Below are 15,840 nucleotides of genomic sequence, written 5' to 3' on the forward strand. Positions count from 1 at the left end.
ACCTGCACTTGCAAAACTCACGCAAAATTCCCTCGCGCATACACACACATACACTCACACAGATGTTATTGTGTTATCTAAGTCCTTAATTAATACATTATGTCTCTTTACAGCGGAGCTATTACAGTGAAAGTAACGTGCTTGCGCTATTTTATAATAAGTACGTTAATTACACATATTAAGAACACTTTGATTTTCACGATCAGTGTCTGAATATCAAAACAATGTGAATAAACTAGTGGAATGTTCTTTATGGGCGACCTTGACCAAGCTCCGATTAATTGCCTCCGGCGATATTATGATGAATATATTAAATTTTTTTTAGCTCAATTAAGCAGAATCGTTAACTTTTTTTTCTATTTTCGCTGCACGTTAAAAGAAAAATTAAAGGTTACAGTTGCTAAAGAAAGATAGCTATGACTACAGTTTGATCAAAGTCGGCCTTAAATGATAAGACAAGAACAAGCACGTGGCTTGCCGCATTGCCATGCTCCTTCTGCGTAGTTATTGTTCGTAGCATGGCCGATTATCTGTCATCAATCCAGTTGCGTTTCGCATATGAAATGGTTAATTCCATAAAATCGTTGTGTAATACGGCACGATGTCGAGAGGTACATTCTAACGGAGAGTTTGACTAGGCAACTCGTGCATTATCATTCCGATTGTACCGATGTATTGTTCTATTTATTTCCCCTCCCTTTTCTGTTGCGCAAGTTTTCGCGTGTAATATCAAACTGGCTAATCGGCGTTTCACGGTCGAGTTCAGAACGATTACCAAGTCGACGATGGCTAAGAATACACAGCGCTCTGTGAAATCTAGCTGTAAGTCGATGTAAATATAATTCTCTCTTGTCCTTAAATTAAATAGCACATATGTCTTGCACTCTCGTTCCGCCGCGTGTTATGACTAGATCTTTGGATCTTCATTCGTGTTTCAATCGGGCAGCCGTTACCTCGTTCGTTGCCTCGCCGTCCGACTGGCGAGGTCGGGCAGCTGTTCTTACATTTGTCGCCTCACCGTCCGATTGGCGAGGTCGGACAACCGTTCTTTCGTTCGTCGCCTCACCGTTTGTTTGGCGATTTATGGCTTGCTGCCGCAATTGAGCTCGCTTCAGGCTCGTCATTAATTGACTGGATTGATAAAGCCAACTGGCCTGAAAGGTCATAACATTATATGTCGAACTTTTAGAATGCATATTCGTTCAAAATCGAATCTCGAAATTAATTTAGCTAATATACTCACCACCATGATCATGCAGTTCATTAAAATGGGCACGGAGAAAACGATGGATATAAACCAGCCTTGTGAGTCGAAGTACTGTTGTCTAGAAAATACCCTGTGAAAGTTATCAAGGAGATTATTAAAAGAAAAAACCCGGAGGAAAGAGAAAAGAACAGCTTTGACAAGCCACGGTCGCGATAGAATACGTACATCCAGTTTGTTGCTGCAACCTCGTTAATACTTTCTGAGAAATAAACCAGGAGTACTGAAACAGAAACAGAGTTCGTGATAACATTGCGGTAACTAGGCAAAATCCACGATAAATTACAATAGACTCTTACAGAGCACGAGAAACAGGATTATCTGAAAATTCGCGTGGTTCCTTGTCATTAACGCGGTCATTGTGACGGCAATATGAAAAGTCAATAGCGCAGCTAGCCATGGATCCCTCCAATCGATCTGCAACAATATATCCACATAAAATACGTTAATAAAAGCGCTTAATAAAAGTAGCAAGTTGTTATTGTTATATTAAAGAGTTCTTTAATACAGTTGCAAAACTCTTTAATATAACTGCAAGGTTTTTTAATATAACTGAGCAAAAGTCTTTGATATAATTGATTCTTGCATTTATTTATATATAATTCCTCAACAGACCTAAATATATGAACCAATCCCGTTGAAGAATCTTACAACAGTTGCAAGACTGCTTTTTCTGCTGAACGCAATGTTTTAATTTGAAGTAAATGAAACTGAATCGAAACCTAATCTTTAAATAGGAAAACTGTGCTATAATCTTATCTCCCAAAATATCCTTTCACTATGTTTAGCAGAACTGCAAAAGCGAAAGAAGCGGATAAGGTTCATTCCAATTTTGAATATGATATAATTCTGAACAAAATAAGATTTAGACCGAGATATTCACACTCGATTCTTCTATTTAAAATTATTTTAAGTATAATCTTAAGATATCATAAACTAATTAGAGAGCTATATTAGTATCTTAAGATATTAAGATAGTTTTAAAATAAAAACTATTATTATGAATACCAATCTTATTTAATTTCGAAGTTCAAGCTTGACAATCCTCATTTCATTGTGAAGTGTACAAAAGGCACCACCAAACAGGAAGAAACTAAACCCAAGAATTAGACTGCAGGTTAAAAAAGGAGCATTAAAGCCTACACTGATTCTAAGTATAATAAAATTTTTCTTTTTAAGTAATTACTTTAATCATAAATATTGCAAACATAAACGTTTCGATTCTATTAGAAACCTTCTATTAGATAATCTTCAATATGTACAATAAGTTTCAATTTTTCTAATTGTCATTTATAAATTTTCTATTAGGTTGATGATCTAATAGAAGGTCGAAATGTTTTAATTGAAAGACCCAGTGTAGGCTTTAATGCTCCTTTTTTAACCAGTTGAGATTTATTCTGTAAACTGATCCAATTATATTGTCAAAAATTAGATTTAAATTATTTCATTCACTTAGAATTGCACCGTGTTCGAAATTGTAGCACCTTATCCCAATACATGTTTTTTACTCTCCCTCTCTCCCTTTATCGTTTTAATGATTTTATTACTCGCACAAGATAATTTTACGAAGAAAAAGGATTGAAAAAAACATTCGAAAGCAACATTCGCGATAACCGTTTAAAAATATCCAGAGAGATTCTGGAGACCGAATTACGCAGCATTTTCGTGAGGGACTGCACGAGTCTCGGCAACAGGACGCCCTTGAGAACGAAACGTGTCCATGACGAAAATAGAGATGAAGATATAATCGGCAATTTTTCGCCGCCACCTCTTCGTCCAGGACGAAAAAGGAGGTCGCGGTATCGGCTGAAACAGATTGATTTCTATTCACGCTTTCCGTCTAATTCGCGTCTCGTCGCGCACGCGACGTCGACGATAAGATAAAGGACTCGTGGATAGATCTTCAAAGCTCGATGTGTCAATAATGTATATGTATATAACGCGAATTCAAACGGCCGGCGCCGCCGACCGCGTCGAAAATGAAAGTTGCCGGCGAATGTGAATTACACGCCATCGGTCTGCAGGAATCTGGAATGTGAGGATGTCATATTTTGATATACAGATAATATGCAAATATTACACGTATTACTACACGTATTGCTTGATACCCGTTTCTACAGTTTAATTTTAATTTTGATTCAATTAACTCTTCTTTTCGGGGAAATAGAAAAAGATAAAACAATGTTCATTTTATTCAATGTAAATTAACTTTAATCTCGATTCAACTTATACTTCATCTTTTTCTAATTCTAAAGACTTGTACTTCACATTTTTCGAATTCTTAGAATTAGGAAAAGATGAAGTACACAAGTTGAATCAAGTTTATTAAAATTAATTTATGTTGGTAGAAACGGGCATTAATGACACGAAGTTCATACGATTTATGCTCCCATTTCTACCAATGTATAATATAGATTAATTTTAATTTTGGTTTATTTTTTATCCTTTTCTTTATTTTATTTATATGCATTTATTTCCACGCTTGATTTCTATTTTTACATGCCGTTTTTTGTTTTGCTGTCTAGTTCTCATTCTTAGAATTAGAAAGAAATAAAAAGTAAGTTAAATCAGTTTAATCAAGATTAAAGTCAGTCTATATTGACAGAAACGCATTAATAGAATTGTATGAATTTAAGTTCATATAATGAGAACGCATTTATAGTGAATTTAAAATGGAAATGATAAGAATTCAGAACGAAAAGGAGCACATTTTCGTGATGAATTGTGCGATAGATATAAATTTCTATTCTAAATTGTATAAACATGCATACATCTTCACCTTCAGTGAATCGTATAATTTTCATATTCGTTGCTGTGTAATTTTATATTTTTTTTCTTTTTATGAGGTGCGTTCAGCGATTCCTCTTCTGGATTATAAGCCGAAAAACATTGTAGAAAGTCCGTTTTTAATTGCCTCGCGCTTCTCTATTCTTCTATTCTTATCTTTCAATCACAAGATGCAACGTCTGCTCTAACTTTTCCTCACTTTTCTTCTTCCGTACCTTTTCTTCTTTTTCCTCTTCCTCCAAATTTCGTGAATAATACATTTTTAACAATACGATGATAATTTAAAGCTTAAATAAATTACAAATCAAAATAAATTAATTAAAAGATTTAAATTAATTATTAAATTAAAAACGTATTGCAAATAAAAAAAATGTTAAAAATCTGTACGGACCAAAGCTAATTATTTAATGCTAAAAGCATTGAATTAAATTATTAAATAAATGAAAAATTAAACTATTAAATAAAGACTATTAAATTAAAAAACTATAAAACTATTTTTAAAAACTTTATATTAAAATTACTAAATAAAAACTAAAATGATAAAACTAACTATTGAAAAAAAAACTATTGAAAAAATTAAAGTTGATAACCATTACATAATTCTAGCAAAACAACTAGCTCTGGCTCGTATTATATATTAGCTCTTTAATTAATTTTTTTTTATTTAGTAATTAATTTAAATCCTATAGAAAAAGCACAAGTTTAAAGACTATAAAAAAAAAGGACTGTAAAAAGCTTTTGGTAGCATCCCGACGCGATGTATCTCCCTGTATCACTAGCGTAATCCCGATTATGATATGAACGAGTGTAACTGGCTCGAGAAGATGAGCATCTTGTACAATATATATACATTTTTGACACCAAGTGTCAAAGCGGTACGAGAATTATCGCGACGAAACGACGAACCCACGTAATCATACTGCGCCGGTGATTTTTGGAGCAGCGACTCCAGTTTTTCAGCCGTGATCAAAAAATTTGGATTTAATAGGCTGATGTCGTTGTCGCAAGATCCAGATGCCCGCTCGAGAAAAAAAAAGAGAAAGAAAAATAGTTTGACGAGATTGGCGAGGAACTGTCACCGCGGGACTGGAAACAACGATGCCGCGACAAAACGAAGGAATAACGAAACGGAGGAGTATAGAAGAGAGACAGAATAAAGAAGAAAATGAGAGAGAGAGAGAGAAAGAGAGAAAGGAAAGAGACGGATGAAACTTACGCTTTGCAGGAAGGGCCAGATACCGTCGATGCTGTCCGTCGCTGTGAAAAGGCTGTGAAACGGCTCGTCCCTCGACATCGCGTGCCCGTCGTGATGTGCAGGTCCTCGTATGAATATGTATTGCGACGATGACGACGGCAACGACTGGAAGGCGCCGGGACAACAAGAGACGGAGAAGATGAGCGCATCCGCACGACTCCGATCCGAAAATTTTAAACACACACGTTGCACGTACTATTCTTACAGCTACCGGCGACGCGACTCGACTCGCGACTGACTCACTGTGAGGTCTGACTGACCGGACCGAACCGAACTGGACCGAAATAAAATGTGCGACGGGCGACGAGCACCGCGACGGAATCGCCTGAGATGCGTTCCAAAACTGTCAACTCCGAATATCTTTTAACTTTGTTCAGCATTCGGTGAACAATAAAGATAAAATAATCAGAATATTAGTATATACTCAGATTGTGATAGAGTTTTACGATTCTGAGTGAATGGAGCGAAATTAGCGTACAATCGCGCGATGCGATAACGTTGGTCGACTCAACTTATATGCGGGAAACGAGAGGAAGAGGGATATGTTGAAGGCGTGTTTACAAACAGGTTTGCGGCGATAATCGCATGTTAATTAGGTCGATTAATTGTGTATCTCGAAACGAAGTAAAAATTATAAAAATGAAATTTAGTACACATTATGAAATATTTATGTGAATCATTTTTTGAAATATTTCAATAAAATATATTAGAAATATTTCATAAACGCAGATTTAATTTGTAAAACATTTAAAAATACTGCATTAAAATATTTCACTAAAATCTTTTATTGGGTTGTCCAGAAAGTTCGTGCCGACTAACCTATATAATTTAATAAATGTATACTAAAATTTAAATCTTCTGCGTTTCAATTTTCCTTTAACATCGGCACGAACCAATAGAAATATTGTATAAATATTGTAAGAAAAGAATATTTCAAAACTTTGATTTTCTAGATATATTTATATTTCAAAAATTATTCATAAAAAATGTATTAAATATTTCAAATCTTACAATGAAATTTTTAGAAAATATTTCTGAAATATTTCATACTACGAGTTGATCAATGAAAATATATTCTTAAATTCGCTCACTTTTGTAATTTTTATCTCGTTTCAAATTACATAATTGGCCTTGTTCTTTCTTAAGTACATTATTTTGACGTCAATGTTGTCATAAATGTCATTTAAACATTAGAAAAGCAAATAATGTATTAACTGCACTGCTGAATAAACATCCGTCTTGTTTCGAATATATAAGAGATATTGATATAGCAGAATAGTTAAAACGAATAATTATAATGTTCTCTTTACTTTTGATTTATGATAAAAATGTCATTAAAATTTAAAATTTAAAATATCTTGTTGTTGATTTATGTAAAATGTTTTGAATGACGCTGCGATACGTACATTTAAAAAAATAATTATATTGTAGCGTATTTAGCGCCGCCCTATGATCGAATATTTGAATCTGCAGCTACATTCAATGGGTTAGAAAGAAAATTATCCGTTACATGTGCCGGTTATCCACCGGTGTATTGTTGTATAAACATTTTCAGAAATGGCAAGTAAAACGAAAATTATTAATCTGGCTAGGATGTCCAGAATATTTCAAGGAACGAGCGGATCGTTCGATAGCATAGAAAAGACAGATATTATATCTAAAAGTCATAAGGTATGTATACCTTTTTAAACATTAATTAAATGTTTCTTGAGACTTATTTAGTGCCCATTTTCACCAATGTAGATTAAATTTAATCTCAGTTCAACTTACTCTTCGTCTCTTTCTAATCTTCAAAATTAGACAAAGAGTAAGTTGAACCGAGATTAAAGTTAATCTACATTGGTGGAAACGGACTTTAAGTATAAATAATTTTTTCACAATGTTTAATTGATAAAAACTATTTACTTGATAATTATAATGATAAAACAGTATTTCTAACAAAAGTTATAAATTTTTTGAACAAATTTACTATTAAAAATTAATAGTATTTTTTTAAATATTTTTATATATTTAATTCCAGATTTTTTAAATTTTTGTATAAGTACTTTCTATTTAGTGACACAAGTCAATATAAATATTCTATCTTTCTTGGCATTCAATGATTAATAAAGATAAAATGACACTTGTGTCATCAAATGGAAAAAAATGCTGGAATTAAATGACAGGTTTTTTCTTTAACTTAAAGACTTTTAATTTTTTTGTTTCAGTTAATGATCAATTGTGGAATTATTAAATCACTTAGTATTGGCATGTATGCTTTATTGCCATTAGGAATGCGAATTTTAAATAAATTAATTGATATTGTTGACAAAGAAATGATGAATATTGGCGCACAAAAAATACTACTTCCAGCATTAACTCCTGCTGCACTGTGGAAGAAAACTGATAGATATGATTCCAATAAAACCGAATTGTTTACAGTTATAGATAGACACAAGAAAGAGTATATATTGAGTCCAGTAAGTAAGAAATATTATAAAACATTTTCCTCTATCACTAGTACTACTTCAGATAAAATTTTGAGTTTTTTGAAGAAAAACTGAAAAATTAATTTTCTAAAAAAACTAACTTATTATTTCGATTAATAGAAATTACTTAAAAGCTGTTAATAAGATGAATCTTTTACATCAATATAATATATTCATTTTTTTGTTTATCTGAAATCTCAAATAATTTTATGTTGTTACAGACACATGAAGAAGCAATCTGTAATTTGATATCGTCAGCAGGACAAACTGTCCAGATTTCCACTAAATTATTACCCTTGAAGTTATATCAAATTTCTAGCAAATGGCGAGACGAAATGAAACCACGGCTTGGTTTCCTACGTAGTCGAGAATTTATCATGAAGGACTTATACACATTTGATAGTAGCTTGGACAATGCACGACATACGTATGATTTAGTCTGCGAGTCTTATAATAATATTTTTAGGCAGATTGGTATAAAGTATACAAAAAGTAATTAACATTTCTAATTGTATTAAAATCTATGTATTTTATAGATATATAGGTACCAATTGAACGACCTTATAAAATTATTTAATGATGATTATTAAAAGGCATAGGTGATGTGGGAACAATTGGAGGTTTAATGTCACATGAATATCATTACATGTCTGATATCGGTGAAGACACGATACTTCAGTGTCCATCATGCCATTTCTCTATTAATCAAAGTATTTCTAAGACGACAAGTTGTCCAGAATGTAAAAATGAACTGCATTCATATACTGCTGCTGAGGTAAAAATTTCTTTAAAAAATATATTTTATTTAACAATTGATATAAATTAAAGATATAAACAAGATGCGAATGTTATAAAAAATATATTACATTACATAAACGATAATTGCAGGTAGGACATACATTTTTATTAGACACAAAATATTCACGGCCATTAGAAGCAATGTTTATGGAGCAGAATAAACCGACACCTATGGTAATGGGCTGCTTCGGTCTAGGATTAAGTCGTATCATTACATTAGTTGTCGAAATCTTGTCAATAAATGATGAGATGAGGTGGCCTGTAAAGTTAGCACCGTATACAGTATGCATCATATCACCAAAGGTAGGTAAAATAAAAAATATTACTGTATATCTATTAAAGAATATTCTTTGTTCCTATCTTAAAAAATTTACAGGCTGGAAGCAAAGAAGAAAGTACATCTGCCTATATTGAACAGCTATTTGAGATATTCTACAAACGCAATATTGATACAATATTGGACGATCGCACGCATTACACGATTGGTAAACGATTAGTGTTCGCGCGTCGATTGGGTTATCCTTACGTAATTATCATTGGCAAAGCAGCAACCCAATCGATTCCTTTATTTGAAATTCATGATGTGAATAATTCAACTTATCATGAATTATCATTAGAGCAGATGAATGATTATTTCGATAATATAAGTGTTAAAGATTAGAGATATGAACATATATACAGTATATATGTAAGAAATTGAAATGCTAGTGAATATTGTATATGTGAATATTATACACATTTATATTATATACTTCTTTACAACAAATGTAAAAACTGTACATTTTTGTGAATAATACCAATTTTTTTACTATTAACTTTTATATTATTCAAATATACATATAAAAATTTAATGAATGAAGAGTTAGCGATTATTTAACAATAATTAAAACTTTTTATGTTTAAATAGTTCAATATCTGATAAGATGATTATGATTTAACTTATCGAAAAAATTGAAACTTACATGCAAAATGCTATTCCATCAGCATCTGTCTACAATACTTTTTTGAAAATTCTTTTGAAAATCTAAAATTCATAAGTACTATCAGCTCAAAATATTGATATTATTGTAATATCAATGGAATTGCAAGGCAATAATACAGAAAGATATCAGAGATAAAAGACATTTTTTTACTTTACTAAATATATAATTATATATATAATTATATAATTATATACATATATTTGCTGTAAAAAATAACATATGAATTTTTATTTTGTTGACTTATAAAAGTTAAATGAAAGCCATAGTCAAATTTATAAACACTTATTAAAGTTTAAAAAAATATTGGGAATATGATAAGAATATGATGATAATGAATGAAAATGACGAGAATTTTTGATAAATTTCCACTGGACTTTATGTAGAATCTGAATTGTATATTGGTGTAAAAGTACGGCTTATTATAAGAGGATCGATTTGCACAGAATTCCGATTTGCAACTTTCCCAATTGACCCTCAAATAATATATCATTTATAGCTTTTTTGACATAAATCTGTTGTTCTCAGGACATTTTTGGCAGTTCTATAGCCCAAGCCTTAGCAATTTTATCATATTCATTTTCATTGATTTAAGACATTCGTATGCAAAACTCGTAAGTTTATCTTGTACATTTTTCTTTCTCTTTTTGATTGTTATCTTTTCTTTTAATATTTGGCATGTATTGTCTTTCTTGATCTCTTTCCGGTTCTCATTTTCTTTATATATTTGTCATCTGTAAAAAAAAATCATTATATTATAACATTTTAATAACGAAATTCATCCAGTAGAACACTCAATAATTATGAAAATTTCCGTCATATAATCTGATATGTACCATAGTTACTGACCATGAATCATAAAACACAAGGACTTTCGAATATGATACAGGAATTTATATTTTTTTCTAATTTTTATATTTTTTTTATTATAATGTATTCATAACGAGTAAGTTTACTTTATAATTTCAATTTTTATATAACATTAACAATGACGTGATCGCTATCAAAATGTCTATAGTGTTTATATTTAATATGTTGATAATGTTGTTTCTTAAAGGTTAAAGTTATTGTTTGGCTCATAATTCTTCTTATCTATTATTGTTAATTTTCATAACGTTTTCCATGTATTTCTAATATGGCAAAAGAATGGAAAAGAATTGCTAAAGAGTTTGAATAACATTAAAATTTTCCACATTGCTTGAATAAACATGTTTGAATAAAAAAAAAAAATCTGACCTAGAATCACTACATAGTCACAAAAATTTTTTAGTATTGTAATGTTTGCTGTAATATGTAATTAATTTAACTAACTACAAATTTATAATGATAGATATTGAAATGGTCAAGTATATAATGAAAAAATTTAAAATAATTTTTGATTATTTTAACAGGAGCAGAACTCCTTCACAAAATAAATATTGTTGAAAAACTATATTTATTTATACAAATAAATGTTTGTATAAATTACTTACATTAATTACAGAATTATTTTCTTCTGTCTTCTTAAATTGATTGTGCTACATGAATTTTGTATTATTTCTTGAAGGAAATGCATTTCTTTAAAATATCATAAAGTTGGCTTTCCGTATCAATTCCATTTCATTTGGCATCCTTTATTCGTTTTAGTTTCTTTTATCCTTAATTTATAAAATTTTCCTCTCTAGCTCTGCTTTTGAATATTTTTATCAATATTTATTAATTAAAATTGTAAGCGTCATTTTTTCATCCAGTAATCTTTTGATTTAATATCCCATAATGCAGGTAGTGACTTATAAACTTTTATATATTGAAGAATAAATGCCTTCTCAGTTTTACTAAACATAATTTTTCTATCACTCATGACTTTTCAAATCTTACACTAAAGCGAAACGACACAGATATTGCTCGAATGCTTGCCATCAAGTGGCGCCGGGTGTTCAAAAGCCCGAGATTTTAAGAGCGACTCCTAGATGATCAATATTATTTCATAATATTTGATATTGTACAATATTATTGATCGTCTAAAAAATTATATTGAAGATTTGTGAAATATATCCTATCATTAGCCACGTTCAATATTTAGTAAGCGCTTTGCACCAATTGGATTACACTCTTAGATGTCTAAAGAAATTCTATCTCAACGAATAAAACCTCCTACAATTACAAAGTAAATATATTGCTGAATGCCACTAATTAATCTTTCAAATATTGTACAATTTGTAAAATATACATTTGCCTAATACTATAAAGTGTCAATTTATAACGATTGACGCTCATTTTTAGCGTTAATAAATTACATTATTAAAATTGCGCAATACTTTACAAATTACATAATATATTTTAAAGAACTTTTGATTGACACATTAAATTTTTAATAAAAATAAAAAAATATAAATTTTCAATATAATCTTCGCATGATCAATAATATTGTGCAATAATATTGATCGTCTGTATATATAGGCTATTTAAGGAATAATAAAAAAAAGAATTATAAAGAATCTTAAAATATTTTGACGATGATATATCTAACTTTCAATTAATTTATAAGAAAAACTGGCTGGGAATATGCAAGAGAAGGATATGTGTTATAATAATGCAGTATAACCACAATGTTGAAAATATATTGCAATGTATATACTTTTACATTATGAAATATTTGAAAGCTCTTCTAATATAGTTTGCGTATCTAAAGAATTAAGATCTATCGAAGCCCGCGTATCCACTATCACTCCAGTAACCTAAAAATAACGTATATAAGAATAATATAAGAAAAACATAGTGCAAGACATAGATTAATGCATTTTATTTGATTACCATTTCCTCAAAAAATGCAGTATGATTAGGCTTTTCCGAATATCTCTCGTATTGATCCAGATTATCCTGCAGTTTTAAAGCGAGACTGTCATAGTTCTGTATTATAATAGCTAGAATTTGTTGTTCTGTTGGTGTCGACAAACTTTCCTTCGCTAGCCACGCAGCTATTTTTGGTGGAAAATGATTTACTATATCCCTCACATTAACGAGAGAATTGGTTAATTTGAGCGCGTGTTCTTTGTACTCATATGATTCGCTAGTCGAATACCTGAGTGCTAGAATATATTTTTATAGAATATTTTATTCTCGTTATAAAATATACTATTTTGTTTATAGTGCTAAAATTCTTATATTATTATTCACTACTTACCCATAGCATTTAGATTGGTAAAGATAAGCCTCATTCGAATAATTTCATAAAATAATTCATCATAACTATTAGGTGACGATAGGAATGTATCAGCATACGTAATAAAAAAATTTAAGATGTTCACTACCTGTTAAAAAGTAAACGTAGTCAAAATATTATCTTGTTCGATCGTATGACGATTCAATCTCTCAAATGTCTCATTACCTGAATAGCTAAAGGAAATATGTTCATTTTCTTAATAAGATGACTTTCATGTGTTGTTAAAAATTTAAGTAAATTAATTAGCGCGGTCCAAAGATCTCGCCATTGATAACCAAGCCTGACACGGCACCTCTTCTGATAACACAGTAATCTTTGTAAAACCCCGATACACTGATGATATAATTCAAGTGGAAATTTTTTCATCATATGTGATGTCACAAATTCGACGAGTAAATCTATAATGAAGCGATATAAATAATAATCATTTTAAATAAAATGAGCCTTTAAAACATTTTTTAATTTGTTACAATTTTTCTCAAAATTTAAACAATTTATATTCAAGTAATATTTTATAAGCTGAAAGTTATTAATAAACTCTACCCTTATTTAATTTCTAATGTAACGATATTTTGAAAAAATATATAACTCTTTATATGAAAAAAATACCGAGTAACGTGGCTGCAAGTGGTTGAGCAGGTGCTACTTTGTCCTGTAACTTTCGATGATGCATAGGTACTCTATGTAATTGAACTCTGAATGCCAGATTCGCGTCGTGCATCAAACTGTTTGCATATTGGTCCTCTGCGATACAGCTTAATATCAAGAAGCACAACTTCACATTGTTCATTATAGCTTCCGTTCGAATTACTTGCATAACTATTGAACTATAATAGAAATGAATATCTTACGAACGTTAAGCAGTAGATTATTAAACATACACTAATAATTTTGTATTTTTATATTTTATATTTTTATATTTTATATTTTTTAATTTGTATATTTTTTTCTTCTCACCAATACTGCAGAAAGGTTGCTAATAGATTGAACGGCTGAGCCATCACATCAGGTGGTGAAGCACCAGGAGCTACTGCATTTGGACCCAAGGTGTTGTTCGGCGACGGAGGTGCACTAGTATCGCTTTGCGTGTAGGCCAGAGTAGTTACAAAATTACGATTTAAGTGTGTAGCCTCATACAAAGCTAAAAGTAAAGCGTTATTCGCACGAACTTGTTGCGTTTTTGCTTCTTCCTCTCCAACAAACATGCTACCAACTATACTAGTTAACGAAGACAACCAAGATGCTTGTATTTCTGAAAATATTTGTGTTATTATTATTATTATTATATTCTGAAGTATGTTTACGTATTAACATACATATTATTTAAACAATACATATTATTTAAACAATTGTACTATATACTTACAGTATACTTACAGTAAACTACTATTAATGTTACTATTGCATTTATATAGAATACCTGCTCTTTGTTGAGCAAATTGCCGGCAAAATTCCGTCAACGAACTTGATATAGCTTGTCCGTATCCATTTAGGGCTAATTCATCATCCAAAATTGATAATTTGACGATATAGGGATTTGCGCTTTCATATTTCCGGTAGTTGACTAGAAGTGTTAACAATAAAACTGCATCATGACCATGACGATTTCTAGCAGCTGTATCTCTCAACAACTATAATACAAAATAATAAATTATTATTATATAATAATAATTAATGTAACTATTAATACATAAGTCCAAATATTATTTAAAATTTTATTTTACATAAACATAAAAAAATTATGATTTATAAATATTTAACATACTTGAATTAGCGATTCAAAAACGCTATTTAACATCACATATTCCAGTAAGGTATTTTGGCTGATATTATCCATACCAGTAACGATTATTAATAACAATTTCAGGCACAAAGCTTTCAAACTATCTGGATATTCACCTAAATAATATAAATTCTTTTATTAATTTTCTTGCTAATATTATAATTGCTAATATTATTTAAAAAGTGCTTAAAATATATATAATATACATATATTGATATATATATAATAGATAAAGAATATGGGATAAATCCGAATAAAATTGTAATCTATTTCAAGAGAACATTAAACTAATATATGTTTATGATATGTATAAATGATTAATAATTGTTGCCTATTATATATCTACCTGTTAAAAAATTATTGCAATGTTGCATTAACGTTGTCATCCTCTGTTCTGCAGAATCGAAGCCTACAAGAATATCTATTAAATTAAATCCATAATCTCCCTGGTTAGCTTTCTTGTACATGGATTGGATAACAGCTGCTAAAGTTTGCAACGCATATACTATTCTAAATGGATGTTCGTCGACTAATGTATCGACACAATGGCATACCAATGCATTTAAATTTTCTTTGCTAGCATTTAGTTGTTCCGATGTCATATGAAGAATTTCATTTTCGATGTGAGGTACCTAAAATATTATAATTAACTCATACTCTATATAGGTTAAGTAATAATTTTAAAAATTAAGAGATACATACCATGGGTTTAATAAGGAATAGTTCATTCCAGAAATTTGGATGAGCTAATGTTAAGTCTTCACCTTTAAAGAAACTCTCATAGATTGGTACTAACTTGCACTTATGTTGACGTTTGGCACCAGAGCCACTCCTTTTTCTCATAGCCATGAGTATAGTGAATTATTTTCTTCTGTTTACATATTCAAATTCTAGAAATATGTTAAGATATATAATCTTTACATATATAACAATGCACTGTGATATTAGATTCTCCTAAAATAACTTTTATGACATTTTAAAAGAAAGAAAATATTAAGTATCTTGCACATTTATCCAACTTATCCATATAATTAATAAAAATATTATTTATATATTTATCTTTTATCCAAAATTTTGCTATATGATATAAATTCAAAATTTCAACATTTATTTTTATTAGCACTGTTACATTTATATCGTAATCCAAAGATGTAAAATTGTAGAAATTAATAAAAATTATTCAATATTAACTCTCACCAAACTTTCGTAGAATTTGTTAATATATTATATTATATATATAATATATATATATTATATAATNTATATTATATAGTANATAGTACATCTATNTAACGTATAGTAT

The 15,840-nt window shown here is 30.0% G+C and overlaps 3 protein-coding genes across 3 annotated transcripts; 1 reads left to right on the forward strand and 2 right to left on the reverse strand.

Moving 5' to 3' along the window:
* Positions 1-923: 923 nt before the first annotated feature.
* On the reverse strand, positions 924-5,345 carry LOC105617313 (transmembrane protein 18). The gene is made up of 5 exons (XM_012198883.1): positions 5,268-5,345; positions 1,564-1,681; positions 1,433-1,487; positions 1,244-1,337; positions 924-1,154 (listed from the first exon to the last, which is right to left on the reverse strand). Exons 1-5 carry the CDS (start codon positions 5,343-5,345, stop codon positions 924-926), a joined length of 576 nt encoding a protein of 191 aa, XP_012054273.1.
* A 503-nt stretch (positions 5,346-5,848) lies between these two features.
* LOC105617324 (probable proline--tRNA ligase, mitochondrial) lies at positions 5,849-9,233 on the forward strand. Its single transcript, XM_012198893.1, has 7 exons — positions 5,849-5,873; positions 6,862-6,977; positions 7,514-7,765; positions 7,996-8,266; positions 8,368-8,549; positions 8,663-8,875; positions 8,949-9,233. The coding sequence occupies exons 1-7, from the start codon at positions 5,849-5,851 to the stop codon at positions 9,231-9,233; spliced, it is 1,344 nt and encodes a 447-aa protein (XP_012054283.1).
* A 2,943-nt stretch (positions 9,234-12,176) lies between these two features.
* Positions 12,177-15,386, reverse strand: LOC105617335 (UPF0668 protein C10orf76 homolog). The gene is made up of 10 exons (XM_012198901.1): positions 15,240-15,386; positions 14,884-15,169; positions 14,520-14,653; positions 14,175-14,385; positions 13,712-14,006; positions 13,364-13,581; positions 12,920-13,152; positions 12,716-12,842; positions 12,346-12,620; positions 12,177-12,269 (listed from the first exon to the last, which is right to left on the reverse strand). Exons 1-10 carry the CDS (start codon positions 15,384-15,386, stop codon positions 12,177-12,179), a joined length of 2,019 nt encoding a protein of 672 aa, XP_012054291.1.
* Between the last annotated feature and the right edge of the window lie 454 nt (positions 15,387-15,840).

This window comes from Atta cephalotes, assembly GCF_000143395.1.
Source record: "Atta cephalotes unplaced genomic scaffold scaffold00001, whole genome shotgun sequence".
In the NCBI taxonomy this organism is placed as follows: domain Eukaryota; kingdom Metazoa; phylum Arthropoda; class Insecta; order Hymenoptera; family Formicidae; genus Atta; species Atta cephalotes.

Bases quoted from the DNA above. Each gene is read 5' to 3' on its own strand.
- LOC105617335 (XM_012198901.1), bottom strand. From the start codon at position 15,386: ATGGCTATGAGAAAAAGGAGTGGCTCTGGTGCCAAACGTCAACATAAG. The intron at 13,582-13,711 runs GTGAGAAGAAAA...TTTCTATTATAG, and splicing joins GCAACCTTTCTGCAGTATTG to TTCAATAGTTATGCAAGTAA. The intron at 12,270-12,345 runs GTAATCAAATAA...CGTTATTTTTAG, and splicing joins CTGCATTTTTTGAGGAAATG to GTTACTGGAGTGATAGTGGA.
- LOC105617313 (XM_012198883.1), bottom strand. From the start codon at position 5,345: ATGTCGAGGGACGAGCCGTTTCACAGCCTTTTCACAGCGACGGACAGC. The intron at 1,338-1,432 runs GTACGTATTCTA...TAACTTTCACAG, and splicing joins GTTGCAGCAACAAACTGGAT to GGTATTTTCTAGACAACAGT. The intron at 1,155-1,243 runs GTGAGTATATTA...ATGACCTTTCAG, and splicing joins TGAACTGCATGATCATGGTG to GCCAGTTGGCTTTATCAATC.
- LOC105617324 (XM_012198893.1), top strand. From the start codon at position 5,849: ATGTTGAAGGCGTGTTTACAAACAG. The intron at 7,766-7,995 runs GTAAGTAAGAAA...ATGTTGTTACAG, and splicing joins AAGAGTATATATTGAGTCCA to ACACATGAAGAAGCAATCTG. The intron at 8,876-8,948 runs GTAGGTAAAATA...AAAAATTTACAG, and splicing joins TATGCATCATATCACCAAAG to GCTGGAAGCAAAGAAGAAAG.